Raw genomic sequence first — 27,986 nt, forward strand, 5'->3', positions numbered from 1 at the left:
AGATGCTTTCAATGGTGAAGCTGTAGAATTTTTTTAAGGATCTGAGGGCCCATGTCAAATCTTTTCAGCCACTTGAGGGGGAAGAGGCACTGTCATGCCTACTTCACAACTGTGTGGGTGTGTGAGGACCATGTTAATTCCTTAGTGATGTGGACACAGAGGAACTTGAAGCTCTCGACCCTCTACACTACAGCCCCATCGATGTGGATGGGGGTGTTGAATGTTGAGTTGTAGCCAATGAACAGCATACTTACATAGTTATTAGTTTTGTCCAGGTGGGTGAGGGAAGTGTACAGTGCAATAGAGATTGCGTCATCTGTGGATCTATTGGGGCGGTATGTGAATTGTAGTGGATCCAGGGCTCACATCAACACCATCATCCCAGACAGGATGATGGTGTTGATGTGAGCCATGACCAGGCTTTCAAAGTATTTCATGGCTATAGATGTGAGTGCTCTGGGGTAATAGTCATTTAGGCAGGTTAACTTGGCGTTCTTGGACACGGGGACTCTGAGTCTGGCCCTGCAGCCTTGCAAATGTTAACCTGAATCCTGTCAATGAATGTTTAGTCCTCTCAGGCCCTTAAGCCTGTGTAGGGCAGTGATTTGAACTATGACTATAGGAGTGGGATGCTGTTTTACATTTATTTAATTGTTGTATTGTATCTGATGTGTTTTTCCCCCTTTCCTGCAATGGAAAACATTTATCTCAGTCACTACCCGTACAGTAGGTGGTGGCAATACACCTCATCGGTTGTAGTCTGCGCATTTAACCTCAAAGAAGAAGTAGAAGCGACTACCAAGAAGACAAGAGGAAAGATGGCGTCGCTGAATGACAGATCAGTTTGGGATGAGGTGGAGGTTTGTTCCTTGAATTAACAGATTTTAATGTGTTCATCATTTTAATTTGATTACAACATCTATTATTTGAATATGATCGTAATTATGAAGTTAACACGTATCCAATAAACGAAAGGGCTTATCCTGACGTCAGCTAGCATAGCTACAAGCTAACGTTAGCTAGCCTGTTAAATTGATGGGAGAGTGACACAGGAAATTTGCAAGTTTTCTTAACGTTAGCTTGGTCACATAAAACAAATGTTTAGCTTGGTATTTAGCCTGTTAACGAACTGTTATCAACTGTCTGGTCACTTAACGTTGTTAGCTAGTAACTAACGTTACACACACTGAGATTCGTAAATCTATCTGCAAGTTGTTAGCTAACGTTAGCCTGGCTATTTTGCTTGTGTTATTAGCCGCTAGCTAGTTAGCTTATAGCGAGGAGTCATGATTACTGTATACCGTTAGCGGTAGTAGCTAAATAGCTACGTTGTATCATAACATTACAATTTTGCTTATCAACAATAGGATGGGATCGGCGAAGAAGTCCTCAAAATGTCCACTGAAGAGATCGTTCAGCGGACACGTCTTCTGGACAGTGAAATAAAGGTAGATAGCTAGCTAGTCATTTTAGCTGCAATTGGTGTATCAGATGGCCCTCACTGTTCTTATTTTTTTTCAGCTTCTTATCTGTTATGTCTCCACCATATACTTTACCCTTCCATTTTTTAAATGATGATATGAAAATGCTGAATACGTTGTGCCTAGGTCTATACATTCAGTTGGACTCTTATGTTGTAGATCATGAAGAGTGAGGTATTAAGGGTAACCCATGAGCTGCAGGCCATGAAGGACAAAATAAAAGAGAACACAGAGAAGATCAAAGTGAACAAGACCCTGCCATACCTGGTCTCCAATGTTATCGAGGTAGGAGCATGAAGAAATATGTACACTTTCGTCTCAATGCCACATTGTTTTATTGTATTGAACAGTTTAGTATCAAAAGCGCAATTCTCGTGAAACTCACTTTTGTGATGGGTGTTGAGCTGTGTTGAGCTAATTGTCTGTTTATGACCATACAACAGTGTCTGGATCATCACAGGTTAGGTTTGAGATGTCTTAAAACTGTCTTGTAGCTTCTGGATGTGGACCCAAATGACCAGGAGGAGGATGGAGCAAACATTGATCTAGATTCCCAGAGGAAGGGCAAATGTGCTGTCATCAAAACATCTACAAGACAGGTAAGTAACAACTAGAAATATGTCCAATCCAGTGTTTTCTGCAGCAGTCATTTAGCTGTGGCGCTGCGCACCGACAAAATCATTGCCGCCACGCCAACAAAATATGGAACATTAAAAAATATTTATTTCAAGGAGCACTTTGAAGATGCTGGAACAGTTCACATTTACTTTTCCTCTGCAAACAAAACAAGTAATGAATAGAAATGTCTGACAACCCCATAATGGAATAGTTTATCCATTTACCTAGTCGGCTTGTTTTGTGTTCTATGCGAGATTAATAATCATTTTGATGTGCATTCAAATTACGAGTGCCATAGGGAGGGAATTCCCAAAATTGAATATAGGCTGTGAAAATAGGTTATTTATTTAGTAGGCTACTAAAACTTATACCAGCCACGCCGGTTTATACATTATATGGCCTGCGTATGTGTCAAAGGAATTTTCTATCCTAATGATAATAATTAACAATCAATAAGCCTTGACTAATCCCCAGGGTTTGTAAGACACTGGGTTAATAATTAGGCAAGGACGCCGCTTTCTGCAAAAGGTTAATACGGCTTTATTCAGAGAACGTTCTGCCCAACATACAAAAAGATGTTCATTTTATCCTCTCTCTCTCTCCGCTTACGCACCCACCTCCACACCAACCGTAGACAACCTATGCACACACATACGCACAGACAGTAGGTGAACAGTATCTCTTCCTTGACCTCCCACCACTGTTCCAGTACTGCCTGTTCCTTTCTCCATAGATTAGGAGAACCTTGAAGGCTACTCCCGGTATCTCACACACCCATGTCTAGACTTGATGGGACTAACGTTCAGTACATTGACTTACAGTTTATTATCCATGCTACATAACTACTAATTCATAATGGATTATTGATTCATTTACCTTCATTAGATAATTCTCTTATCAGTATGGTATAATGAACTAATGCCTGAATTAATGTAATAATGAACTGAATTATCTAAAACCAATAGGCCTACCTGCTTACGGGCTGTGTATCCATCTACTGTGTTGTCCTTCCAAACTGGGGATTTCACTCGTGCAGCACCGTTTCCACTATATTTTTGTAGCCTGTTCCCTTATCGTAACTGTTATTTTTATTTCTCCGCTTAGGCCTACGTTAGCCATTTTCACGTGAGCTAGGCTATCCAGGGAAAGTAAACATGGCAAAGTTTTGTATTATCACGTGGAGGGAGGGAACGTTTTAGCACCACACAAATAAGGGACAGTTCCCGGCTCCACACTCTCAATGCGTGTGTGGCTGGTAGCCTTATGTCTGGCTCGCCGCTCACAGAATGGAATTCGCAACACAACAAACTCCTGGGTTTTTAAAATGTGTATTATCTTGATTTAAAATGTTTCCGACCATCATGTAATTGTTCTGAACTGTGAGACGACCCACGGGGTCGACAGAATGTGGGTATCCGACCAGATGCTTGACTCTACTAATGATTAGCCCAATAGGGTAAATGCAGATAGGAAACCCCGTTCTTCAGCCTATTTATTTATAGCCATTAAGCTGCATCAGTTGGGCTACAGGTGATAATATGCTATTAGCAATATGTAAAAATAATTGTAATTTTACCAATATGTTATTTTCGTCATTTCTGGAGGTTTAAATTATATTTTAGATGGTATCAGCATAATTTTCTTTTCATTCCTTTTAGACTAAAATGTATTTTTTTTAAAGTCACCAGAACAAAATAAAATCAGCCCCTCCGTGACATTTTCCCCACACTGCTACCAATTTTCCCAGAGGAAACACCGGTCTGATCTCCTCCCAAGTTCAACTGCATTTTGATCAGTACTTTTCCTGTGTCATTCTTAGTAAATTAAAACAGTTTTTAATAGGAGTTATTCAGCAGTTGTAGTTGACAGCAGTTGCCCCTTTTGTGCTCTTGCAGACATACTTCCTCCCGGTCATTGGCTTGGTGGATGCAGAGAAACTGAAGCCGGGAGACCTCGTGGTAAGCCCCTTTATATGTTCACTTGAGTGTCCTTGAATTGCAGCTCCCTCTGCTCAACAAGCTATGGATTTATTTTTTGTTTTGCTTGAGTGTCGATTTTTCTCTTTCCCTGTGGTGATGACCAGGGGGTAAACAAGGACTCATACTTGATCCTGGAAACCCTGCCCACGGAGTATGATTCCAGGGTCAAAGCCATGGAGGTGGACGAGCGCCCCACTGAACAGTACAGTGACATTGGTGGATTAGACAAACAGATCCAGGAGGTCCGATATTATCATTTGTATCTTATCTCTTTAGACACTCATATGTGAATGTAATTGCAGTTTAACAACATGTGATGCTATTATTTTGACTTTCAGCTGGTGGAAGCAATCGTTCTGCCCATGAACCACAAGGAGAAGTTTGAGAACCTGGGTATTCAGCCACCTAAGGGGGTATTGATGTATGGCCCCCCAGGCACAGGGAAAACCCTACTGGCTAGGGCCTGTGCTGCCCAGACCAAGGTAAAACAAAACCTTGACCTTATGGCTTGCATTTTAGCAAGGGATTATTTGTTTGTGCAGGAGTGCAAACTCCTTTTCTGCTTTAGGTAAAATTGTGTAGACAGGCAGAGTTTGAGTTATTTATCTTTCATCCTACTACAGGCCACATTTCTCAAGCTGGCTGGCCCACAGCTGGTCCAGATGTTCATTGGTGATGGTGCCAAGCTGGTCCGAGACGCCTTTGCCCTGGCCAAGGAGAAGGCCCCCTCTATCATCTTCATAGATGAGCTGGACGCCATTGGAACCAAACGGTGAGTGGTGCAGTTAAACTGTATGAGTCCTACACACTGTAAACCAGCTACCGACACGAGAAGTTTCACAGTTGCTTTCCATAGCTGTTTTAATAGCATCGACACAAGCCTCTGATCCCTTTTGATTTCTCCAGGTTTGACAGTGAGAAAGCAGGTGACAGGGAGGTTCAGAGAACTATGCTTGAGCTCCTCAACCAGCTGGATGGGTTCCAGCCCAACATGCAAGTTAAGGTATTACTCAGCTCTTTAAATTGTTTTCTTAATCAGCTGTACTTGAGGTACCCAAGAGACCTGGTACCTAAGGAGAACTGGCTGTTTCACTATGCTATGAGGAGGCCCTATATTGTTAGCCTGGCTGACGTGACTCAGAGCGCAGGGAGAGCTGTGACGTACTGGTCTGGATAGGAGACCGTTGTAAATGCATTATCGATTGGTTCTCTTCGCTGAATTTGTGCAGCGCGAACACTCCAAAGGAACTCAGACCCCTCAAGAGCCCCCGAACCGAACTGAGACCATCGCGAGAGGTGGTCTGAGTTCAGTTTGCTTGAATTCCGCGGTCCGGGTTCCTTTTTTTAAGGGCAATGTGAACACAAAGCACCATTTCCTGTGCCATAACCACGAGAGATGATGTGCAGGTTTGTGGAAAAAACGTTTGCTGTTTTTTGGATATTGATTAGCGATTGTTATGGATGCATAGACATGACAAAATATGTTTTATGCTGACACGATGTTCAGATTGTTTGTTTGCAATATGTTCTCTTTAGACTAGAGGTCTTCACAGGTCCAACAGACCCGAAATTCTAACAGACCCGAAACCCAGAGAGGGTCTGGGTCCTAAATTCTGACTTTTGTCTCGGATCAGTCAACCAATTGCAACTCAATAAAACTTATAGCTTATGTCCAGCTGAAACTGGTTCCAGCTGCTCACCTCACAGGCTCCTGCTGCTGAGGAGAGAGGGTAAAAGGAGCCTTGGACTAGGCTACTGTTGATTGTGAAGATGGGAGTTATTTTTCATTGAAGTAAAATGGAAGTTGGAGGAAAAAGAGTACAGTGAAAAGAAGCTGACAAGTTTTAATGTTGTAGTGGACAAAGATGAGAAGAAAGTTGGCGGGGCCAAATGGACTGTGTGCGACTCACTATTCAAGTTTGATACAATTTTATACCTGTCATTTATGTATTTCTGAATTTATTATAAATTGTTTAGTCATCAATAATTATTATAAGCTTGTTGTAAAATAAATAGCATTAGCCTATTGCTGTCGTTTGGTAGGCCGACATTAGGTATTGCCTTTGTTGATAATAGCTGCAATATAGGCCGAGCCTGTCAAACTTTTTTTTTTTTCTTTTTTTTTCTGTTGAGCCATTTTCATTAGCCAAATTAAATTCCAGCTGTAATGTTTGCCATAATATAATTACCGGTAGGCCTACTATGCGTTTCGCACTAAAACCATGAAAAGGATCAACCAAAGAGGGCAAAATGTAATTTAATGCCGCAATATAATAACCTGTTTGTGTTTTCCCTATAAACAATGACTTGACTTTTATTACCCTAATAAAGCTAAGCAACTTCTTGTGGAGGTATGGTTATTATTAGGCTTCGCTACTGCAGGCCTATGAAGGCAGTGCGCACTGGCACTCCCAACAGTTGAGGTGAGAATGCTTTATGAGTTACTAACAATATAATGCTTATCTTCATTTAGAATATTCGGATCGAAACTTAATGAATTAGCCTCCTCCTGTACACAAATCAAATCAAATTTATTTATATAGCCCTTCGTACATGAGCTGATATCTCAAAGTGCTGTACAGAAACCCAGCCTAAAACCCCAAACAGCAAGCAAAGCATGTGAAAGAAGCACGGTGGCTAGGAAAAACTCCCTAGGAAAAAACTCCCTAGAAAGGCCAAAAACCTAGGAAGAAACCTAGAGAGGAACCAGGCTATGAGGGGTGGCCAGTCCTCTTCTGGCTGTGCAGGGTGGATATTATAACAGAACATGGTCAGGATGTTAAAATGTTCATAAATGACCAGCATGGCCAAATAATAATAATCATAGTAGTTGTCGAGGGTGCAACAAGCACGTCCGGTGAACAGGTCAGGGTTCCATAGCCGCAGGCAGAACAGTTGAAACTGGAGCAGCAGCACGGCCAGGTGGACTGGGGACAGCAAGGAGTCATCATACCAGGTAGTCCTGAGGCATGGTCCTAGGGCTCAGGTCCTCCGAGAGAAAGACGGAAAGAGAGAAAGAGAGAATTAGAGAGAGCATATTTAAATTCACACAGGACACCGGATAAGACAAGAGAAATACTCCAGATGTAACAGACTGACCCTAGCCCCCCGACACATAAACTACTGCAGCATAAATACTGGAGGCTGAGACAGGAGGGATCAGAAGACACTGTGGCCCATCCGATGATACCCCCGGACAGGGCCAAACAGGCAGGATATAACCCCACCCACTTTGCCAAAGCACAGCCCCCACACCACTAGAGGGATGTCTTCAACCACCAACTTACCGTCCTAAGACAAGGGTATAGCCCACAACGATCTCCGCCTTGGCACAACCCAAGGGGGGGCGCCAACCCAGACAGGAAGACCACGTCAGTGACTCAACCCACTCAAGTGACGCACCCCTCCCATGGACGGCATGGAAGAACACCAGTAAGCCAGTGACTCAGCCCCTGTAAAAGGGTTAGAGGCAGAGAATCCCAGTGGAAAGAGGGGAACCGGCAAGGCAGAGACAGCAAGGGCGGTTTGTTGCTCCAGCCTTTCCGTTCACCTTCACACTCCTGGGCCAGACTATACTTAATCATAGGACCTACTGAAGAGAGCAGTCTTCAGTAAAGACTTAAAGGTTGAGACTGAGTCTGCGTCTCTCACATTGGTAGGCAGACCATTCCATAAAAATGGAGCTCTATAGGAGAAAGCCCTACCTCCAGCCGTTTGCTTAGAAATTCTAGGGACAATTAGGTGGCCTGCGTCTTGTGACCGTAGCGTACGTGTAGGTATGTACGGCAGGACCAAATCGGAAAGATAGGTAGGAGCAAGCCCATGTAATGCTTTGTAGGTTAGCAGTAAAACCTTGAAATCAGCCCTTGCCTTAACAGGAAGCCAGTGTAGGGAGGCTAGCACTGGAGTAATATGATCAAATTTTTTGGTTCTAGTCAGGATTCTAGCAGCCGTATTTAGCACTAACTGAAGTTTGTTTAGTGCTTTATCCGGGTAGCCGGAAAGTAGAGCATTGCAGTAGTCCAGCCTAGAAGTAACAAAAGCATGGATTAATTTTTCTGCGTCATTTTTGGACAGAAAGTTTCTGATTTTTGCAATGTTACGTAGATGGAAAAAAGCTGTCCTTGAAACAGTCTTGATATGTTCTTCAAAAGAGAGATCAGGGTCCAGAGTAACGCTGAGGTCCTTCACAGTTTTATTTGAGACGACTGTACAACCATCCAGATTAATTGTCAGATTCAACAGAAGATCTCTTTGTTTCTTGGGACCTAGAACAAGCATCTCTGTTTTGTCCGAGTTTAAAAGTAGAAAGTTTGCAGCCATCCACTTCTTTATGTCTGAAACACAGGCTTCTAGCGAGGGCAATTTTGGGGCTTCACCATGTTTCATTGAAATGTACAGCTGTGTGTCGTCCGCATAGCAGTGAAATTTAACATTATGTTTTCGAATGACATCCCCAAGAGGTAAAATATATATATATAGTGAAAACAATAGTGGTCCTAAAACGGAATCTTGAGGAACACCGAAATTTACACCCATATCTATTTAGCAGTAGTAGCCTATCTGACTAGTGTAAAGAAGTTGGTGTCGGGAACATGGCACCGGCGTAGTTCTATCTTTCTCTAGGGCTAGGCCTAAGCTTGGCTCCCTTAATTAATATATATATATAATTATACAGTGGATGCCTATATGCATGCAATGCCCTGATGCATTTGGCGCTCATATATCCAACAGCTAAACCGTGAGGTAGACAATTGATTGTTTTAGGAAAAAATACAGTTTTTAACATCGAAACACAATGAATAGTTTTTATAGTCATTTGTTATTGGAGGTTTATAAGGACACCTAACTGGATAATTTGGCCAATACCACTTGTTTGTTGATGGCGCTGGCAGCGACCAGTTGGAGGTTTCTTTCTCTTTCTACTCTCAGATCCAAACCAGCACAGGTCTGTTTGCCATGGTCCTTTTCGGAACGGGTCAGACTGTCCTCGGGTCCATTCGGAACAGGTCTCCGTTTAAAAATACAATTTTAACGCATATCGGGTCAGGTGGGAAAGCCACAGATCCATTTCGGAACGGGTTCAGTTTTTTGTACTCGTGAAGACCTACTTTAGACTGACTTTCATAAGCTGTTTATTCGATTGTGGGGTTTGAATAGTGAGAAGACAACCACATTTGGTCCCAACATAGAGTACAAAGTCAATGCTAGTTAAAGGGGCAGTAGCCTACATTGGGTGTACAATTTTCAATTACAGCAATATTTAATCTGCAGTTTTTATTCTGTTACCAATAATATTGACATGTTAATATAATATTATAATCTGATTATAATTCTCTTCTAGCTTCCAAAATGTGAGTAGGTATATCTAGATGTACGATAAAGTTCTGATGGAATGGCTGGTCCTGCACTTTGTAAAAACCTAGAGTGCATTGAGTGGGACCACAAAGTAGGTGAAGTGAACTGGCAAAAGAGTTGAGTCCTCATTCAAAGGCAAGGGCAGTGTGAATACAAAGTTTATTTTACCACAGAGTTCATGTTAAAGAGGACTGAGATTGGTTATTTTAAACACCCTCAAATGTTTTATTTTTCCTCGGGGGTTGACACTTCTCATTGTTTGGATTTGAAAATCCAACAGTTGTAATGGAAGGGGGTGGCGATCAGGGGCTGTGTTTGAGTGAGAAAGGCATGGAGGAGAAATGATTGGTTAAAAAAAGCACAGCCCCCTTCATTATTGACGTATCGCGCCGACATCAAGTCTTTCCAGACTGAGGTCTGGAGGACTTAGGTGTTAGGCAGACTATATTGTACGCTGACACCTTGACTTTCTGATCCTCTTCTGCCAGGTTATCGCTGCCACTAACAGGGTGGATATCCTAGACCCCGCACTGCTGCGTTCTGGACGTCTGGACCGTAAGATTGAGTTCCCAATGCCCAATGAGGAAGCACGAGCCCGCATCATGCAGATTCACTCACGCAAGATGAATGTCAGGTTTGGACCAATCCACTGCTTCATCCTACATTAGCCAAATTGATATGCATGTTATGATTTATAATTAAATATGCTCAAGCTCTACACTGATTCCTCAGAAGTGTTTCATGTATTATTCAGAATCTGATTGGTGTTCCCACAGCCCTGATGTCAACTACGAGGAGCTGGCCAGGTGCACTGATGATTTCAATGGCGCCCAGTGCAAAGCAGTGTGTGTGGAGGCGGTGAGTCATACTAAACATGCACAAATTTGTGAAAGAACAAACCAGCCCAATAATGAAATTAGTTACGGTGTTCACTGACTTAATTTGCCCATTTTCTTTAAAGATGCAGTTAGGAACAAACATGGATTTAACTTTATTTCTCTTCCAGGGTATGATTGCCCTTCGCAGGGGGGCAACTGAGCTCAATCATGAGGACTACATGGAAGGCATCTTAGAAGTACAGGCCAAGAAGAAGGCCAACCTGCAGTACTATGCCTAAGGCCCTGGAGCTTCAGGGGAAGGGTGCATGTGATACTCTCCAGTTGTGTCCAAAACATGAACCAATCTCTACTGTTAGTGTGCAACATTAACACTAATTGTCACTTCTCTCTTTGGTGTGAGACATGTTTTGGCTTGTTTATGGTCCATGAAAGAATAAAGGCTTTTTACATTTGCCCTTTGGCTGGATGGAAAGAAGTTCTAGCAAAGATATCTCTGCATTGTATTTCAGATGTTCCCATTTGGGGAAATCAAAAGCTTATAGGGTTTTATAAGTCAAAAAAGCATCTTTATTTGGATCAGTCAATGAGTTAATACAAGCACCTGACTGCTTCGACAAGGCGATAGACATGTCAACTCTCCATAGCTCAGTGTGGCCCAAAGTTACCTTAACTTCACATGGACCCTTTGAAGTTGTAGCATGATCACATCAATAACAAGGTCCCAATTCCCTTTGAATTAAACATTACATGCAAATTTTCAATAAAACTTCCATCTTAAACTCGTCTACGGGGAGAGCCTCCATTCCACACATACAGGGTATTCCGAAAGTTTGTATATAGTGGTAATAGGTGACATAAGATTCAGTCTCCCATCACAGAAAGGTGAACTGGGCACTATTGCGATCTTGTTTGTTCCTGGATTTAGGTGAAACGACTCCATTTAATTAACATGTCTTAAAGGAAGTTCTTCACATTTCCAATCAAAGCAGTTTTATCTTTACTTGATGATAGGTTGTTAAAAAAAAAAAAAAGTGTAGTAAACAAGTGCATACAAAGGATTAGATGCCAGCGATCCACCCCCATTCAGGCAATGTCAATTTATATAATTACAATTAGATTCTATGCAGGTAGTTCAAGACTTAAAAAAATCTCTTCTGGTCGATTGCATACGTCTTCCCCACAGGCAGCTTCCGGAAAAATAAACTGTTGCCTCTGCTCATGTTTCCCTATAAATAGAGAGGGAATACAAAGACAAAACAGGAACATCTTAAATGGCACCAATTTATTATCCATAATAATTCACCAATTTAGTGTCACTTAACCAAGGATCTTGTTTTTGTGTAGCATTAACATTTTGAAAGCAGCAACCCACCTCTAGGCTCAGGTGCCTCCAGCAGTCCACCCAGGTTGGATATATTGAAGCATAGGGAGGGAGGCCGCCAGCCAGCCTGTAAAAGACAGGAGTACTTATGTGGAAAGCCAGCCTAAGACAAACCACTCAATACAGGGAAACTTTAAAAAAGGTTAATGGTCTCCAGCAAGAATTTTGTTAGGATGGTCTGAGTGAGGGACTTATTTGGGGTAGCCTAGTGGTTAGAGCGTTGGACTTGTAACCGAAAGGTTGCAAGATCAAATCCCCGAGCTGATAAGGTAAAACATCTGTCGTTCTGCCCCTGAACAAGGCAGTGAACCCACTGTTCCTAGGCCGTCATTTAAAATAAGAATTTGTTAACTGATTAGCCATGTTAAATAAAGGTAAAATAAATAATGTGAAGGATATGTAACCTGAAAACTAGCTGTCATTGGCAGAGAGGGTTGAAAATATGACCTAAAAGTCATTTTTTACTTACGCCGGTTTCACGATTTATCTAAATAAGCTTTGTTGTACAATTAAATGTCATACACTGCATTTCAAACAGTCAGCAATAATTAAATGAATTCAGGGCTTGTGAAATTACACCTAGGCTAAATAAGCCTTCCACAACCATAGACCCACTCATAATATAATCTAGTTCAACCTTTTTATGAATAATTACTGATCTGGTATTAAAATGCCCTTTTTGTTAATTTAACCAGAACCACGCATAATGCACATTCACTAATAATGACTAACGTCTTAACGGCTTGCTAGACAATTAACACAGGTCTCTATCTCAAGCCCACGTACTATGAGTAGCCAGCTAATCTTCATACAGTATTTCCAGTTTAGCCATTTAGAATTTATTTTCTAGCTAACAAGGCAGAACAGTCAAATTGTTATGAACACACTTCTGTCCTTCAACTGTTTGAACAGAATGCTAGCCTGTACACTTTGTTGAAATCAAGTGACCTACCTTACGCTTATTGCACATTTACAGAACAGACTACTAGGCAGATAGTATAAGTCTTTGGCTAAAATGCTGCTGGCGGTAAACTGATCCTTCATTTTCCAGAATCGATATTCCCATTTGAGTAGTGGAGACAAAGGGTATTGTTAGAGAAGGTTCACTTCTCTATTACAGTAAAATAATGTTTCGGTGTCCATACGACTAATTGTTGGACCAAACCTCAAATGCAAATAGCAAGTTGAATCCGCTTGTCAGGGAGGAAGTGATCTCATCTTTGTTGTGAGTGGCTTGGTGTGTATGTAAACAGAGAGGAATGCAAAGAATGAAGTTTTACTTGCCAAAATCTGTCCAAAATAAACCCATGGGTTTAGCTTGTCACCTGCCTTTGGGACAATGACCCCCATTGTTGGGGCGGAGACATGAACATCTCGTCATATATATATATATATATATATCTCTCTGGTGTAAATGGGAAGGTGTACAAAGCGCAGAAGTATCGAAGGAGACGAGACCGAAACGAGAACAAATCGGACAAACAAATTCAATATAGAAATCGCCCAGATGCTTTGTGTTATTGGTCTATTAACTTACACCGCCAGGTAGGCCAAACTCAATTCTGCCAAAACAGGCTGAAATGTCAGGTGTTCTTTTCAAACAGCCCTTACACTAAAATGGCATAATGTTTCACAGTATTATTCCAACCTCAATGTGGAAAAATATATCAAACACTGGGCCTTTAAACCAGAAATGTTTTGTTTAAGGCAGATTAAGATCCAAATGTGTACCTGCACAGAACTAGTTATTCCAGGAAAAACAATTAGGAAATAAAAGGCTTCCTCAAATGTCATGAAAACCGGTAATGCCAATACACGCATTGCAACTTGACATCTTTCAAAGCTTTCTTCAGTTTGTAAATAAACAGAAAGATAAAAAAAAGACATCCAAACATAGCTACTTACCCGCAGTCATTGACAGCCATGAGGTTTGACACCAAAACAAAGGGGTATGTGAGCATACTGGCGAAAAACTGGAACACAAGAGGGAGATACTAAATTGACAGAACATGAGCAACCAAAGCAATACATTAACATTTGTCATTTAGCAGACGCTCTTATAAATAACGACTTACAGTAGTGAGTGCATACATTTATTCTATTATGTACTGGTTGTTAACTCGAAATGACAACGACAAGGTTCCAGTTTAACAAAGTTTACTATACTGTATGAACACACTACAAGGTAGCCATTCCACTCAAGGCTAGGTCCATCAACCACAAGGCTTCCCGCGCAGGCGTACTCTTGACTGAGTGATAGCCCCGTAATAACAGAAATATAGGGATACTTAACACTGGTCCCCCGTGGGAATTGAACTCACAACCCTGGCGTTGCAATCGCCATGCTCCACCAACAGCCACACCGGAACCCAATAAAAATCCCATCAACTGTTCATTATTTAAAAACACATGTTTTACACTTACCCCAGTCACAGCCTGAGAGCAGTTCTTTATTTCTCCTGTGTGACTCATCTGTGAAGAAAGGATGAAAAAAATGTCAATGTCATAATTCACTTACCCATGCATTCTACACTGACGTACAGGGTATTTTTTTTACTTTAAAGGCCCAGCGCAGTCACAAACTTGCTTTTCCTACGCTAAAAAAACATACATAGAATACCACACTATGAGGTTGGAATAATACTGTGAACATTATGATGCCCGTTTATTTTAGTGTAAGAGCAATTTGAAAAGGCCACCTGAATGCTCTTTTGGTAGGATGGTGTTTTGGCCTGCCTGGTGATGTCACCAGGTGGTACATTAGTTAGACCAATAAACGAGTTCCAAACCTTTCTGCCAATAACGGATAGTTTTCAGTTTCCCACTCAGACCACTCCCAGACAGTCCTAACAAAACTGTTGCTTGAGAAAATGCTCTTTGCTAAGAAGCTTAGGTACTTAATTGTTACCCAGAAGTGATTTGAGATGACGATAAAGACGGCTGCATTGGACCTTTAAACAAGCGGCAAAATCCCAAATCCATCTGACTTACTGAGTCATCAATGGCGTATGTGTTGATGAGGTGGGCAAGCATGTTGCAGATCCACAGAGAGAGCACGTCACCCAGCAGACGAGGAATAAGGCCCCTGCATGAGAGCACAGCTATTAGTCAGAGGTTAAGACGACAAGGAAAGAGAGGTCATGGTACAGACATCCAGAGGAAACGTCATTCAGAAAACAACAAAACATTTGCAAGATTCAGGAGCAAGCATAAACCTACTAAAAATAACTTCAAAAGGATTGACTGAATTTACTGAGGTCAAATGTATTCTAGTAATTTAGCAAGTCAAGAGTAAAGGATGCCCTTGAGACATTGGTCATGTAGCCAAAGGCAGATCATACTTACGCAAAGAATCCCAGAACTCCTTCATTCTTGTAGACAGTGACGATGGAATCAAACACTCCACTGCAAGACAACAAGAAACACTTGTAATATTCAGTATTAGATGGCTATAAATCGTATAAACACACAATGAATTTAGGTTAAGAGAAACTCACCTGTACTTGGTTTCTCTACCGATAAACTGGACCATGCATCTCAAGGTGATCACTTTGGTACAAACAGAAAATAACCATTAAGAGCCCAGCATCCATGCAGTAGTCGTTATCCTATGAGAACACGCATTCAGGGAAAAGGGCGACAAGACAAAAAGTTGCTCGACACAAACAGTACAATTACCATGGAAGGGGTGCGTGACGATCGTGGCACAGGAGCGGGCTATCATCTCTTTGGTTGTCTGTGGTAAAAGAAAAAACAGAAAGAATGGTGATGCAGAATTTGGGCGGAAACATAAATCCAGTTTAGACAGATTTAGCTGGGGATAATTCCCCTTACACCAAGAACCATCTGCGCTCCAGATATTAACTTACTTGCGTACGGTGAAAAAAAACAAATGAAAAAAAAAAAAACACAGCCAAGCGATTAGACATGCTCAGATGATGTCCATGGCAATAAGCTACAACTCAATTTATAGATTACGGTCTGTTCAAACCACGTCTAACAGAACTGTGAAACAAATCGGAATATTTCGATTGGAACGGCAATAACATGCTAAAAAACAAACATCTGTCAAACCATCTGCTTTACTGGATAAATTAATACATACCTCATTCACAACATGCTGTAAGGATCCCTCTTCAGCTTTCTGACTGGTTCCAGAGACCTAAAAAGGATTGAAAACCGACCATAAATATCCACAGCCTGCATTTAAAAAGATAAAAGTTAACTTTAAATTTAATAAAATAAATAAAAGTCAATTATACAATGAATTCATAACCAGGCCAAAAATCTTTACCTCATATTTGCCTGCATCCTGGCATCTCTGTAAAAGACAGCAGTGATTAGTTCAGAGATCCATTCTCATAATGGTGTGTCGACACTTTGCCATCCAGAGCATTTGTCAGTTCATGAATTTAGAAACAAATAGCATTTGTCAAACTCACCATCCTAAAAAACTGTGAAAGGCCAATCCAGTTCAAGTCACACAGAGTCAATTCCCAAGCCAGTATATAGCTTATTCTCTGACTAGCACGACTTTCCATACAGAATGTGATCACATTTAGGGATTGAGGCTAGACTATTGCTGAAAACATCAGATAACATTTATTTCGGAAGCTACATTAAGCCAGCGTGTTTGTTAGACCCACCTGCAAGACTCTGCTGTGTACAAGGGTGCCGATGGTCCCTGCACAGAGCCTGGGGGCTAGGCCATTAAAGAGACCTGCCTTGCCATCAATCTTGATGATGTGCTTTGCTAAAACACAGAAATTACAGGATCAAAGAACAGACGCATAGAAAATCAACACGCTCATTGGCCTGTCCGTACCATACAGTCTGACTAGTCTTATTTCCAGTTGCCTACTAGTTGGAGTTTAACATCAAGATAAGTCAAGTTTAAATCCATCAATATTAGTGACGCGCAGGTTGACTTAATACCCGCAGTCCCAGCAGTTATATTTGCGGGGTGGGCTGGTTTAGGGTCATTAAATAGTCTGGATGAAGTCCAGGTTGAATAAAGACCAAACAATACTTAAAAAAAATATATAAAATGTATAATGCTTGAGCAATAATATCTATAGGCAAAAAATATTTGTTTTCTTTCATTATTTTAGGCTATCTGGCATTAGCTTGTAAGCCTATAAGCTTTAGGGCCTACACGCCAATTGTCAAATGCTTTTGCGAACGGGCAGAAAGAGTTAACGTCGATCCACGGAGGCAAAAAGGACAATGTCGGAGTTTAATTCAATAAGAGAAAAGCTGCGAAATGGAGAGTTGAAAATAAAAGAGAATCGAAGGCCAGAAAAGTAAATGTTCGGGAAAGATTTGGTGAAGTGGTAAAAGAGGATGATATGTTGTGTGATATGATTGTGAGGTGTTATACAAATTGGACAGTCAAGACAGGGACTTCAAATAGACCTATTGCACGTCAAGGGAACTGTAGCCTACTGTTCTGATGGGTTAAATGAAAACTGAAATCTGGACACAGACTGTAGGTCTATAACCTCTCACATAGCCTTAATATTAACTCCTGCAGAATTAAGCATTTCTTGCAGTAAAACACACGCTAGGACACATTTTGACTCTGAAATAGGAGTGGAGAAATATGATTTATTTCTTTCAGCATTTTGAGAGCATGCGAAAGTGCATTTAGATGCCGTCTGTAGACATGCTATCGTTATCAGCGTCATAAAAGCTGATAGTATTTCAACCACATAAAATATGCATCCATTGGGGCAGCAGGTAGCCTAGCTCTTAGAGCGTTGGTCCAGTAACCGAAAGGTTGCTAGATCAAATCCCCGAGCTGACAAGGTAAAAATCTACCCCTGAACAAGGCAGTTAACCCACTGTTCCTAGGCCGTCATTGTAAATAAGAATTTGTTCTTAACTGACATGCCTAGTTAAATAAAGGTTCAATAAAATAAAAATAAAACAAAATCTTATTAGAAACATGTTGGGTCATTTTCAGATCTTTCTATTTCTTTACAACCGGTCAAACAAATGTCATTTGGACATTTGGCTAAATCTTTCCTTTTTGTTTGGAATTTATTGCATTTTCTTCCCATGCAGAGGCCAAATTGAGAGCCGTACCAAATGTTCTAACAACGCGGAGGGCTCTGTATAGCTCTGGATTGACATGATTGGTTGACGGTAGGTGGGGGGGTGGGAGGTCCTGTATAAACAGAAACTCACTTCTTTGACAACTTCCTTCACAACAGCTCTGCGCTGCTCCATAAAGTGCAAGTACACTACATGACCAAAAGTATGTAGACACCTGCTCGGCCAACATCTCACCGCAGAATTATGGGCATTAATATGGAGTTAGTCCCCCCTTTTCTGCTATAACAGCCTCCACTCTTCCGGGAAGGCTTTTCACTAGATATTGGAACATTGAAGCGGGGACTTGCATTCATTCAGCCACAAGCGCATTAGTGAAGTCGAGTATTGATGTGGGGCGATTAGAACTGGCTCGTAGTCGGCGTTCCAAATCATCCCAAAGGTGTTCGATGGGGTTGAGGTCAGGGCTCTGTGCACTCCAGACAAGCTCCTTCACAACAATCTCGACAAACCATTTCTGTATGGACCTCACTTTGTGCATGGGGGCAATGTAATGCTGGGGAAAAAAAGGGCAACCTCCAAACTGTTGCCACAAAGTTGGAAGCACGGACTAATCTAAAATGTCATTGTATGCTGTAGCGTTAAGATATCCCTTCACTGGAAGGAACTAAGGGGCCTAGCCCAAACGATGAAACACAGGCCCACACCATCATTCCTCTAACAAACTTTACAGTTGGCACTATGCATTGGGGCAGGTAGCCTTGTCCTGGCATTCGCCAAACCCAGATTTGTCCGTCGGACTGCCAAATGGTGAAGTGTGAATCATCACTCCAGAGAACGCGTTTCCACTGCTCCAGAGTCCAATGGCGGCGAGATTTACACCACTCCAGCAGACGCATGGTGATTTTAGGCTTATGAGCGGTTGCTTGGCCATGGCAACCCATTTCATGAAGCTCCGAACAAATAGTTCTTGTTCTGACATCGCTTCCAGACGCAGTTTGAAACTCGGTAGCGAGTGTTGCAACCGAGGAAAGACGATTTTTACGCTCTTCAGCACTAGGGTGGTCCCGTTCTGTGAGCTTGTGTGGTCTACCACTTCGCAGCTGAGCCGTTGTTGCGAGCTAGAAGTTTCCACTTCACTATAACAGCACTTACAGTTGACCGGGGCAGTTCGAGTAGGGCAGAAATTTGATTAACTGAATTGTTGGAAAGGTGGCATCCTATGACGGTACCACGCTGAAAGTCACTGAGCTCTTTAGTAAGGCCATTCTACTGCCAATGTTTGTCTATGAAGATTACATGGCTGTGTGCTCGATTTTATACACCTGTCAGCAACGGACGTTTCTGACTTCGAATATGTGGACAACTACAAATACCTAGGTGTCTGGTTAGACTGTAAACTCTCCTTCCAGACTCACATCAAACATCTCCAATCCAAAGTTAAATCTAGAATTGGCTTCCTATTTCGCAACAAAGCATCCTTCACTCATGCTGCCAAACATACCCTCGTAAAACTGACCATCCTACCGATCCTCGATTTCGGCGATGTCATTTACAAAATAGCCTCCAATAACCTACTCAACAAACTGGATGCAGTCTATCACAGTGCCATCCGTTTTGTCACCAAAGCCCCATAAACTACCCACCACTGTGACCTGTACACTCTTGTTGGCTGGCCTTCCCTTCATAATCGTCGCCAAACCTACTGGCTCCAGGTCATCTACAAGACCCTGCTAGGTAAAGTCCCCCTTATCTCCGCTCACTGGTCACCATAGCAGCAACCACCTGTAGCACGCGCTCCAGCAGGTATATCTCTCTGGTCACCCCCAAAGCCAATTCCTCATTTGGCCGTCTCTCCTTCCAGTTCTCTGCTGCCAATGACTGGAATGAACTACAAAAATCTCTGAAACTGGAAACACTTATCTCCCTCACTAGCTTTAATCACCAGCTGTCAGAGCTGCTCACAGATCACTGCACCTGTACATAGCCCATCTATAATTTAGCCCAAACTACTACCTCTTCCCCTACTGTATTTATTTATTTAGCTCCTTTTCACTTTCTCCTACTACAAATCTACCATTCCAGTGTTTTACTTGCTATATTGTATTTACTTTGCCACCATGTCCTTTTTTGCCTTTACCTCCCTTATCTCACCTCATGTGCTCACATTGTATAGACTTATTTTTGTACTGTATTATTGACTGTATGTTTGTTTTACTCCATGTGTAACTCTGTTGTTGTATGTTGTCGAACTGCTTTGCTTTATCTTGGCCATGTCGCAATTGTAAATAAGAACTTGTTCTCAACTTGCCTACCTGGTTAAATAAAGGTGAAATAAAATTCAAAAATAAAAATGGGTGTGGCTGAAATAGCCGAATCCACTAATTTGAAGGGGTGTCCACATACTTTTGTTATTTGTAGTGTATGAATGCCCCGACTTCTGCAGAAGCAGTATCCCCGTAAATGCTGCATGGCCAATGCAGACATTGGATTGACCATGCAGCGCAGTTTAGGGTCGGTTGGGGGCCTCAACCCATATAGTTGGGTGGATGGGTTATTAGCAATAGCAGGCGGGTGTGGGTGAACAAACAGCTGACCCGAACACCACTAAATCATTTAGTACCATCAAGGAACAAGGGCTGATTGCACCAGTCGGATATAAAAAGTTGGTCTTAAATGTTAGGTCGGCGTAGCTGCATCTGACTTTGGGATCAGAATTTACACCTGCTGCGCCAAACAAAAATAAGACTAGTCGTAGCCAAGCCAGGCGTAAGCAATGCACGTTCATGAGATTTGATGCTTGATAATGATGGTTGCTAGGCAGCGCCCTTTACTAGGCTGTTATCATCCTCATGGCATGTCCCATCACTTCGCAAAGCCCACCAGTATGCATGCAGGTTTTCTTAACCACAACTGGAAGGATCAATCAATAATTACCTCGGAAATTAATATCACTGAATGATGAAAACACTGGAATAAAGTAGGCTATTGCCAGTAATTTGCTCTTCACTCAAGTAGTAGCCAAGGCTATATCCCAACTAAAAGCCCTGGACAGAATCACATTGATTCTGCGCATTTCGGATCGAGCGCATTTCGGATCGAGACAACCTTTAGACCTGATTACGTGTTTCTATGCATAAGCTTAGCTAGCCAACATCGCCTACAAGTGTGGCCAAGGATTTCTATTGGAGAAGCAGTTTTAGCCTAGGGCTGGGCGGTATACCATGTTTTACGATATACCGGTATTGATGCATGGCTTGGGTTTTACTTCACCTTCTAAGGGTATTTGAATGTTTGGTTTGTTAAAATGTGATACGCTGTGTGTAACGTCCATTTTTACAGTTTACTTCGCTACCCTGTACCCTCTCTCTATGCCTTCTTTCCACACAGACCTAGCCCCGACCGCTGTCAATCAAGGAGCACATTTGGTGTTCCGCTACCATGACACTTGTGTTCAGTCTCTGCATGGTCAATGCAGCACATGAAACAATGTTGTTCTTAATATAAATCCACTAGCGTTATATAATTACACTATTAGTTTGTGTTTCTTACATCTGCAAACAGCTAGTTTGTATTTTCTTAGTAAATTGGGCCTAAATCTCATTAGCCGCTAATGCTAATCGTCAGGGCAACCGTAACTAGCTATACAGCCTAATAATACCAGTGATGGTGTAGACCTACAGTACCAGTCAAAAGTTGACACCTACTCATTTAAGGGTTTTTATTTTTACTATTTTCTACATTGTAGAAAAATAGTGAAGACATCAAAACTATGTAATAACACATATGGAATCATGTAGTAAAATTAAACAAATCAAAATATATTTTATATATTTCAGATTCTTCAAAGAAGCCACCCTTTGCCTTGATGACAGCTTTGCACACTCTTGGCATTCTCTCAACCAGCTTCATGAGGCAGTCACCTGGAATGCATTTGAATTAGCCTTGCCTTAATGCGTTTGAGTCAATCAGTTGTGTTTTGACAAGGTAGTGGGGATATACAGAATGTATTTTTTACTTTATTTAACCTGTTGGGGCTAGGGGGCAGTATTTGCACAGCTGGATAAAAAAACGTACCCGATTTAATCTGGTTACTACTCCTGCCCAGTAACTAGAATATGCATATAATTATTGGCTTTGGATAGAAAACACCCTAAAGTTTCTAAAACTGTTTGAATGGTGTCTGAGTATAACAGAACTAATTTGGCAGGCCAAAACCTGAGAAGATTCCTTACAGGAAGTGGCCTGTCTGACCATTTCTTGCCCTCCTTGATCATCTCTAACAAATACAGGGGATCTCTGGCATGACGTGACACTTCCTACGGCTCCCATGGGCTCTCAGAAGGCGGGAAAAAGCTGAACGATGTAATTCCATCCCCAGGCTGAAACACATTAGCGCGTTTGGCAAGTGCTCTATCAGAGGGCCATTAGACTGAGGCTCGTGCATGAGGGGATAGCATGCTTTTACTTTCACTCCCTTTGTAATAAAAAAACGATTTCCCGGTCGGAATATTATCGCTTTTTTACGAGAAAAATTGCATAAAAATTGATTTTAAACAGCGGTTGACATGCTTCGAAGTACGGTAATGGAATATTTAGAAATTTTTTGTCACGAAATGCGCCATGCTCGTCACCCTTATTTACCCTTTCGGATAGTGTCTTGAACGCACGAACAAACCGCCGCTATTTGGATATAACAATGGATTATTTGGGACCAAACCAACATTTGTTATTGAAGTAGAAGTCCTGGGAGTGCATTCTGACGAAGACAGCAAAGGTAATAACATTTTTCTTATAGTAAATCTGACTTTGGTGAGTGCTAAACTTGCTGGGTGTCTAAATAGCTAGCCCTGTGATGCCGGGCTATCTACTGAGAATATTGCAAAATGTGCTTTCACCGAAAAACTATTTTAAAATCAGACATCGCGAGTGCATAGAGGAGTTCTGTATCTATAATTCTTAAAATAATTGTTATGCTTTTTGTGAACGTTTATCGTGAGTAATTTAGTAAATTCACCGGCAGTGTTCGGTGGGAATGCTAGTCACATGCTAATGTAAAAAGCTGGTTTTTGATATAAATATGAACTTGATTGAACAAAACATGCATGTATTGTATAACATAATGTCCTAGGGTTGTCATCTGATGAAGATCATCAAAGGTTAGTGCTGCATTTAGCTGTGGTTTGGGTTTGTGACATTATATGCTAGCTTGAAAAATGGGTGTCTGATTATTTCTGGCTGGGTACTCTGCTGACAATCTAATGTTTTGCTTTCGTTGTAAAGCCTTTTTGAAATCGGACAGTGTGGTTAGATTAACGAGAGTCTTGTCTTTAAAATGGTGTAAAATAGTCATATGTTTGAAAAATTGAAGTTTTTGCATTTGAGGTATTTGAATATCGCGCCACGGGATTACACTGGTTGTTGAGTAGGTGGGACGCAAGCGTCCCACCTAGCCCATAGAGGATAACAAGGCAAGTCAGTTAAGAACAACATTTTATTTTCAATGACGGCCTACCGGGGAACAGTGGGTTAACTGCCTTGTTCGGGGGTAGAATGACAGATTTTTAACCTTGTCAGCTCGGGATTCGATCCAGCAACCTTTCGGTTACTGGCCCAACACTGTAACCACTAGGCTACTTGCCGCTATTTGGTAAAAGACCAAGTCGATATTATGGCAAAAACAGCTCAAATAAGCAAAGAGAAACGACAGTCCATTACTTTAAAACATGAAGGTCAGTCAATACGGAAAATTTCAAGAACTTTGAAAGTATCTTCAAGTGCAGTCGCTAAAAACCATCAGGTGCTATGATGAAACTGGCTCTCATGAGAACCGCCACAGGAAAGGAAGACCCAGAGACACCTCTGCTGCAGAGGATAAGTTCATTAGTTAACTCCACCACAGATTTCAGCCCAAATAAATGCTTCAGAGTTCAAGTAACAGACATCTCAATATCAACTGTTCAGAGGAGACTGCTTGAATCAGAACTTCATGGTCGAATTGCTGCAAAGAAACCACGACTAATGGACCAACAAGAAGAGACTTGCTTGGGCCAAGAAACACGAGTAATGGACATTAGACCGGTGGAAATCTGTCCTTTGGTCCAAATTTGAAGCATGAAGGAACAGGTGTGAAGGTGTGGGGGTGCTTTGCTGGTAACACAGGCTGATTTACTTAGAAATCAAGGCACACTTAACCAGCATGGCTACCACAGCATTCTGCAGCAATACGCCATCCCATCAGGTTGGCGCTTAGTGGGGCTACCATTTGTTTTTCCACAGGACAATGACCCAAAACACACCTCCAGGATGTGTAAGGGCTATTTGACCAAGGATAGTGATGGAGTGCTGCATCAGATGACCTGGCCTCCACAATATCCTGACCTCAACCCAATTGAGCTGGTTTGGGATGAGTTGGACCGCAGAGTGAAGTAAAAGCAGCCAACAAGTGCTCAGCATGTAGGAACTCCTTCAAGACTGTTGAAAAAGCATTCCTCATGAGGCTGGTTGAGAGAATGCCAAGAGTGTGCAAAGCTGTCATCAAGGCAAAGGGTGGCTACGTTGAAGAATATAAAATATATTTTGGATTTGTTTAATGCTTTTTTGTTATTACATGATTCCATATGTGTTATTTCTTCACAATTATTCTACAATGTAGAAAATAGTAAAAACAAAGAAAAACCCATGAATGAGTAGGTGTGTCAACTTTTGACTGGTACTGTACATCTGCATGTTTTTTTTGTGAAGCAGTAGCTTCTAAATCAAAGAGGAATATGCAAAGCAACAATATGTTAGCAAAATTAAGTAGTTAAGAGAAAACATTCAATGTAGCCAAAGATTATAGTGTCCCCTAGGAAACACTTGTCAACACTTCGGTTCCCTTTTTTTTTTTTACCTTCATTTAACTAGGTAAGTCAGTTAAGAACAAATTCTTATTTACAGTGACGGCCTACCAAAAGGCAAACGGCCTCCTGCGGGGACGGGGGCTAGGATTAAAAATAAAATATAGGACAAAACACACATCGACAAGAGACAACACTACATAAAGAGAGACCTAAGACAACAACATAGCAAGGCAGCAACACATGACAACACAGCATGGTAGCAACACAACATGGTAGCAACACAACATGGTAGGAGCACAAAACATGGTACAAACATTATTGGGAACAGACAACAGCACAAAGGGCAAGAAGGTAGAGACAACAATACATCACGCAAAGCAGCCACAACTGTCAGTAAGTGTCCATGATTGAGTCTTTGAATGAAGAGATTGAGATAAAACTGTCCGGTTTGAGTGTTTGTACCCTGTCACAATAACGCCTCCCTGACATTGTAATTTGTTGTCATATCAAACACTGTATTCAAAGTGCCCACTATTATATTCTAAGTATAGAATTTTAATAATCATAACATTTCCACGATTCCAACAGTTCACTGAACTGTTTTACTCTAAATCACAAGTCAAATTGCAACATGTGGTTAAAAATAAGGCCTAAATTGTTTGCACACATAGTGCAGCCCTACGTGGCACTGTGGGAATTATCTCAAATGAGTGCAGGAAATGCAGAACCTCTACGTGATCGGTGTACCTCCACCGGGACGGTTGAGCTAACGTAGTTAAGCTAATGCGATTAGCAAGAGGTTGTAAGTAACAAGAACATTTCCCAGGACAGAGACATATCTGATATGGGCAGAAAGCTTCAATTCTTGTTAATCTAACTGCACTGTCCAATTTACGGTAGCTATTACAGTGAAATACCATGCTATTGTTTGAGGAGAGTGCACAGTTATGAACTTGAAAATGTATTAATAAACCAATTAGGCACATTTGGGCAATCTTGATATAACATTTTGAACATAAATGCAATGGTTCATTGAATCAGTCTAATACTTAGCACATACACTGCTGCCATCTAATGGACAAAATCTAAATTGCGCCTAACCTGGAATATTACATTTTGTCCTTTCTCTTGCATTTCAAAGACGCATGTTTTTTTCTTTGTATTATCTTTTACCAGATCTAATGTGTTATATTCTCCTACATTAATTTCACATTTCCACAAACTTCAAATTGTCTCCTTTCAAATAGTATCAAGAATATGCATATCCTTGCTTTCAAATAGTATCAAGAATATGTATATCCTTGCTTTCAAATAGTATCAAGAATATGCATATCCTTGCATCATTTGACCCATTGAAATCAATTAGAATGTATGTGTTGCCACCGTAGGGTCGGTCACACACTACTCAAAGCAAACGTTGAACTTTTATTATTCACAAACATTTAAATACCATTATATGATATTTTGGCCATATGGCCCAGCATAATCTTAATACTGTACTGTCTTTGGTATTATTTTGCTATTGAATCGCGCATAGGCACCTCGAAAAGCGGTTGTGAAATATGAACACTCACATCCTATTGAAAAAAAAAAGTATATTATTTTCTGTGCATATCATGAAATATAGTCGCAATTTAACACCCTACGCCTGCTCCCTACTGGGCGTCAGGCGTAGCTCATAGAAGGGCTTACGCCCAGGTGGGTTAGCCCGGAGTTACGACCCACTTACAACTAACTGGTGCAACCAGCCCGATGCTAATTGAAAACTAGCTAACCATTTTGCAAGTGGGTAGACTGGAATTTAGGTCTCACCATAGGCAAACAATCCAGGCAGCTGGTACACTTGTCTACCAAACAGGTTTCTTCCAAGGGAGGGAGGGAGAGGTTCATGGCCAACCTGAAAAGGAGTACATGAGCAATTGCCACTTATTAGGCTATCTGGGTAATCACATAATACATTGAAGTGAACGCCAGTATATAAGGCCAAGTGCTAGTCAGTTATAGTTAGGGCTAGTACCATTTCCCAAGCTAGTTAGCTAGATTAACAATATGCAAAATTTGTTTTACTTTCTTTGCAGACATTTGACACAGTACAATTATCATCCAGCTTATGATAACAGCGCACACAGTAATGCATTATGATCCAGCGAAATACCCTTTCGTTTTATAACCTTAGTTAGCGTTACACGGGTGAGTGGGCCAAAGGGCGCCCATTGTGTCCTGAACGAGACGTAGCTAGTTACGTTAGCCAGTCGTTATTATCATGGTATTTATAACGTCGCACAAATGAACATGATAGCTGGCTAAATAGGGGCTTGTCTAATTTGGAAGAGTTTGTCAAATGTAGGTAAAAGGCAGATTTTTTTTGTTGCATTTTAGCTAACCCTAACCTAATTCTCCCAACCTGTTACTTTGATTCTCATAACCTGATACCTAAAGTACATTTTGACAAAAGCTGTATCCCTTTTAGACATAACCGCTAGATAGAAATAATTGTATAACAAGGTAATTGTTTATCTGCGGCAAAATGTCGAAACCCACTTCCTTAGTCAGCTAACAAGCTAGCTTAGCTCTTTGACCTTTTCGTGATGTCTACCCCCTAGCTACTAATTTTAGCTAGTTATAGAAACATACTGATTGAAACGATAAGTGAACTGCTGTTTAGGTCATATTTTAATGAGATCAGTTTGAATTTATCGGCTGTGTGGAGTATGGAAAGTTCAACACCGGAATGTAACGTGAGTTCTATTTAGCTAGCTAGTCGTTACGGCTGTTGTGGCAGCTAGCTACAGTAGCCTGTCAGTTACAGAACCGGCCTCGTAGTAAAGATAGCTGGATCAAAACATTCTGGTTTGTTTAATCTCAATATATCTTACCTGAATTAGAACTTTGATGTACATGAGGGGGTGGGAAAGGACCGTTAATCCAGACCCCAGAAGTACTTGGCCACACGTGTCCGCCATTATGGAGCAAACTGACAGGATTCTTCTCCTCCCACCAGCCGGAAAGAGATGAAGGAAGCTTCAGTAGGTTAGCCACTCTACTCACATGACACAGGAGGGACCGCCCGGATCGGACAGGCCGCAGATTCTTCAGATGACTTTGGCCAAGACTTCATAGGACCCTACTGTGCTAGAGTATAGACGTTTGAAATAATTAGTTTTCATCCTCTCTGAAAGATTAGTGTTTAAGTAGGCCTAGACACTTGCAGGAATAGTGTTATGCTCTTAGCATCTTGAGGTGAAAAAAAGACCATGAAGATAAAAGTAAGCCCACCCACCGTCGACCAGACCAGCCGACCTTCGACCATTGACCAGACCAGCATTGAGCCACCCAACCAGACCAGTGTTGACCAGCCGACCATCGACCAGTTGACTGACCAGCTGACCGCCGACCATACCATTTACATTTACGTAATTTAGCAGAGGTTCTTA

At 41.4% G+C, this 27,986-nt stretch overlaps 2 protein-coding genes across 3 annotated transcripts; one reads left to right on the forward strand and one right to left on the reverse strand.

The window, feature by feature from the left end:
- Nucleotides 1–697: 697 nt before the first annotated feature.
- Nucleotides 698–10,729, forward strand: psmc3 (proteasome 26S subunit, ATPase 3). 2 transcript variants are annotated; one of them, XM_014174749.3, is made up of 12 exons: nt 698–854; nt 1,368–1,448; nt 1,641–1,766; nt 1,976–2,080; nt 3,995–4,057; nt 4,183–4,320; nt 4,417–4,560; nt 4,702–4,850; nt 4,985–5,081; nt 9,925–10,070; nt 10,213–10,294; nt 10,443–10,729. In XM_014174749.3, exons 1-12 carry the CDS (start codon nt 819–821, stop codon nt 10,551–10,553), a joined length of 1,278 nt encoding a protein of 425 aa, XP_014030224.3. In that variant the 5' UTR covers nt 698–818; the 3' UTR covers nt 10,554–10,729.
- A 90-nt stretch (nt 10,730–10,819) lies between these two features.
- mtch2 (mitochondrial carrier homolog 2) lies at nt 10,820–27,625 on the reverse strand. The gene is made up of 13 exons (XM_014175167.3): nt 27,429–27,625; nt 26,365–26,449; nt 16,303–16,409; nt 15,951–15,977; nt 15,762–15,818; nt 15,335–15,392; nt 15,154–15,205; nt 15,002–15,061; nt 14,648–14,741; nt 14,081–14,128; nt 13,562–13,629; nt 11,648–11,723; nt 10,820–11,501 (listed from the first exon to the last, which is right to left on the reverse strand). Exons 1-13 carry the CDS (start codon nt 27,513–27,515, stop codon nt 11,415–11,417), a joined length of 906 nt encoding a protein of 301 aa, XP_014030642.1. The 5' UTR covers nt 27,516–27,625; the 3' UTR covers nt 10,820–11,414.
- Nucleotides 27,626–27,986: the final 361 nt, after the last annotated feature.

The sequence above is a fragment of the Salmo salar genome, chromosome 26 (genome assembly GCF_965601325.2).
Source record: "Salmo salar chromosome 26, fSalSal1, whole genome shotgun sequence".
NCBI classification, from domain to species: Eukaryota; Metazoa; Chordata; class Actinopteri; order Salmoniformes; family Salmonidae; genus Salmo; species Salmo salar.

What these genes read in the sequence shown, in the direction of transcription:
- mtch2 (XM_014175167.3), bottom strand. Translation starts at nt 27,515, where the DNA reads ATGGCGGACACGTGTGGCCAAGTACTTCTGGGGTCTGGATTAACGGTC. An exon ending in GGAGTTCTGGGATTCTTTGC is followed by an intron (nt 14,742 to 15,001) that starts GTAAGTATGATC and finishes GCTCTCATGCAG; the next exon opens with GGGCCTTATTCCTCGTCTGC. An exon ending in GCTCTCAGGCTGTGACTGGG is followed by an intron (nt 13,630 to 14,080) that starts GTAAGTGTAAAA and finishes CTTGTGTTCCAG; the next exon opens with TTTTTCGCCAGTATGCTCAC.
- psmc3 (XM_014174749.3), top strand. Translation starts at nt 819, where the DNA reads ATGGCGTCGCTGAATGACAGATCAGTTTGGGATGAG. An exon ending in GACGCCATTGGAACCAAACG is followed by an intron (nt 4,851 to 4,984) that starts GTGAGTGGTGCA and finishes TGATTTCTCCAG; the next exon opens with GTTTGACAGTGAGAAAGCAG. An exon ending in AAGCAGTGTGTGTGGAGGCG is followed by an intron (nt 10,295 to 10,442) that starts GTGAGTCATACT and finishes TTTCTCTTCCAG; the next exon opens with GGTATGATTGCCCTTCGCAG.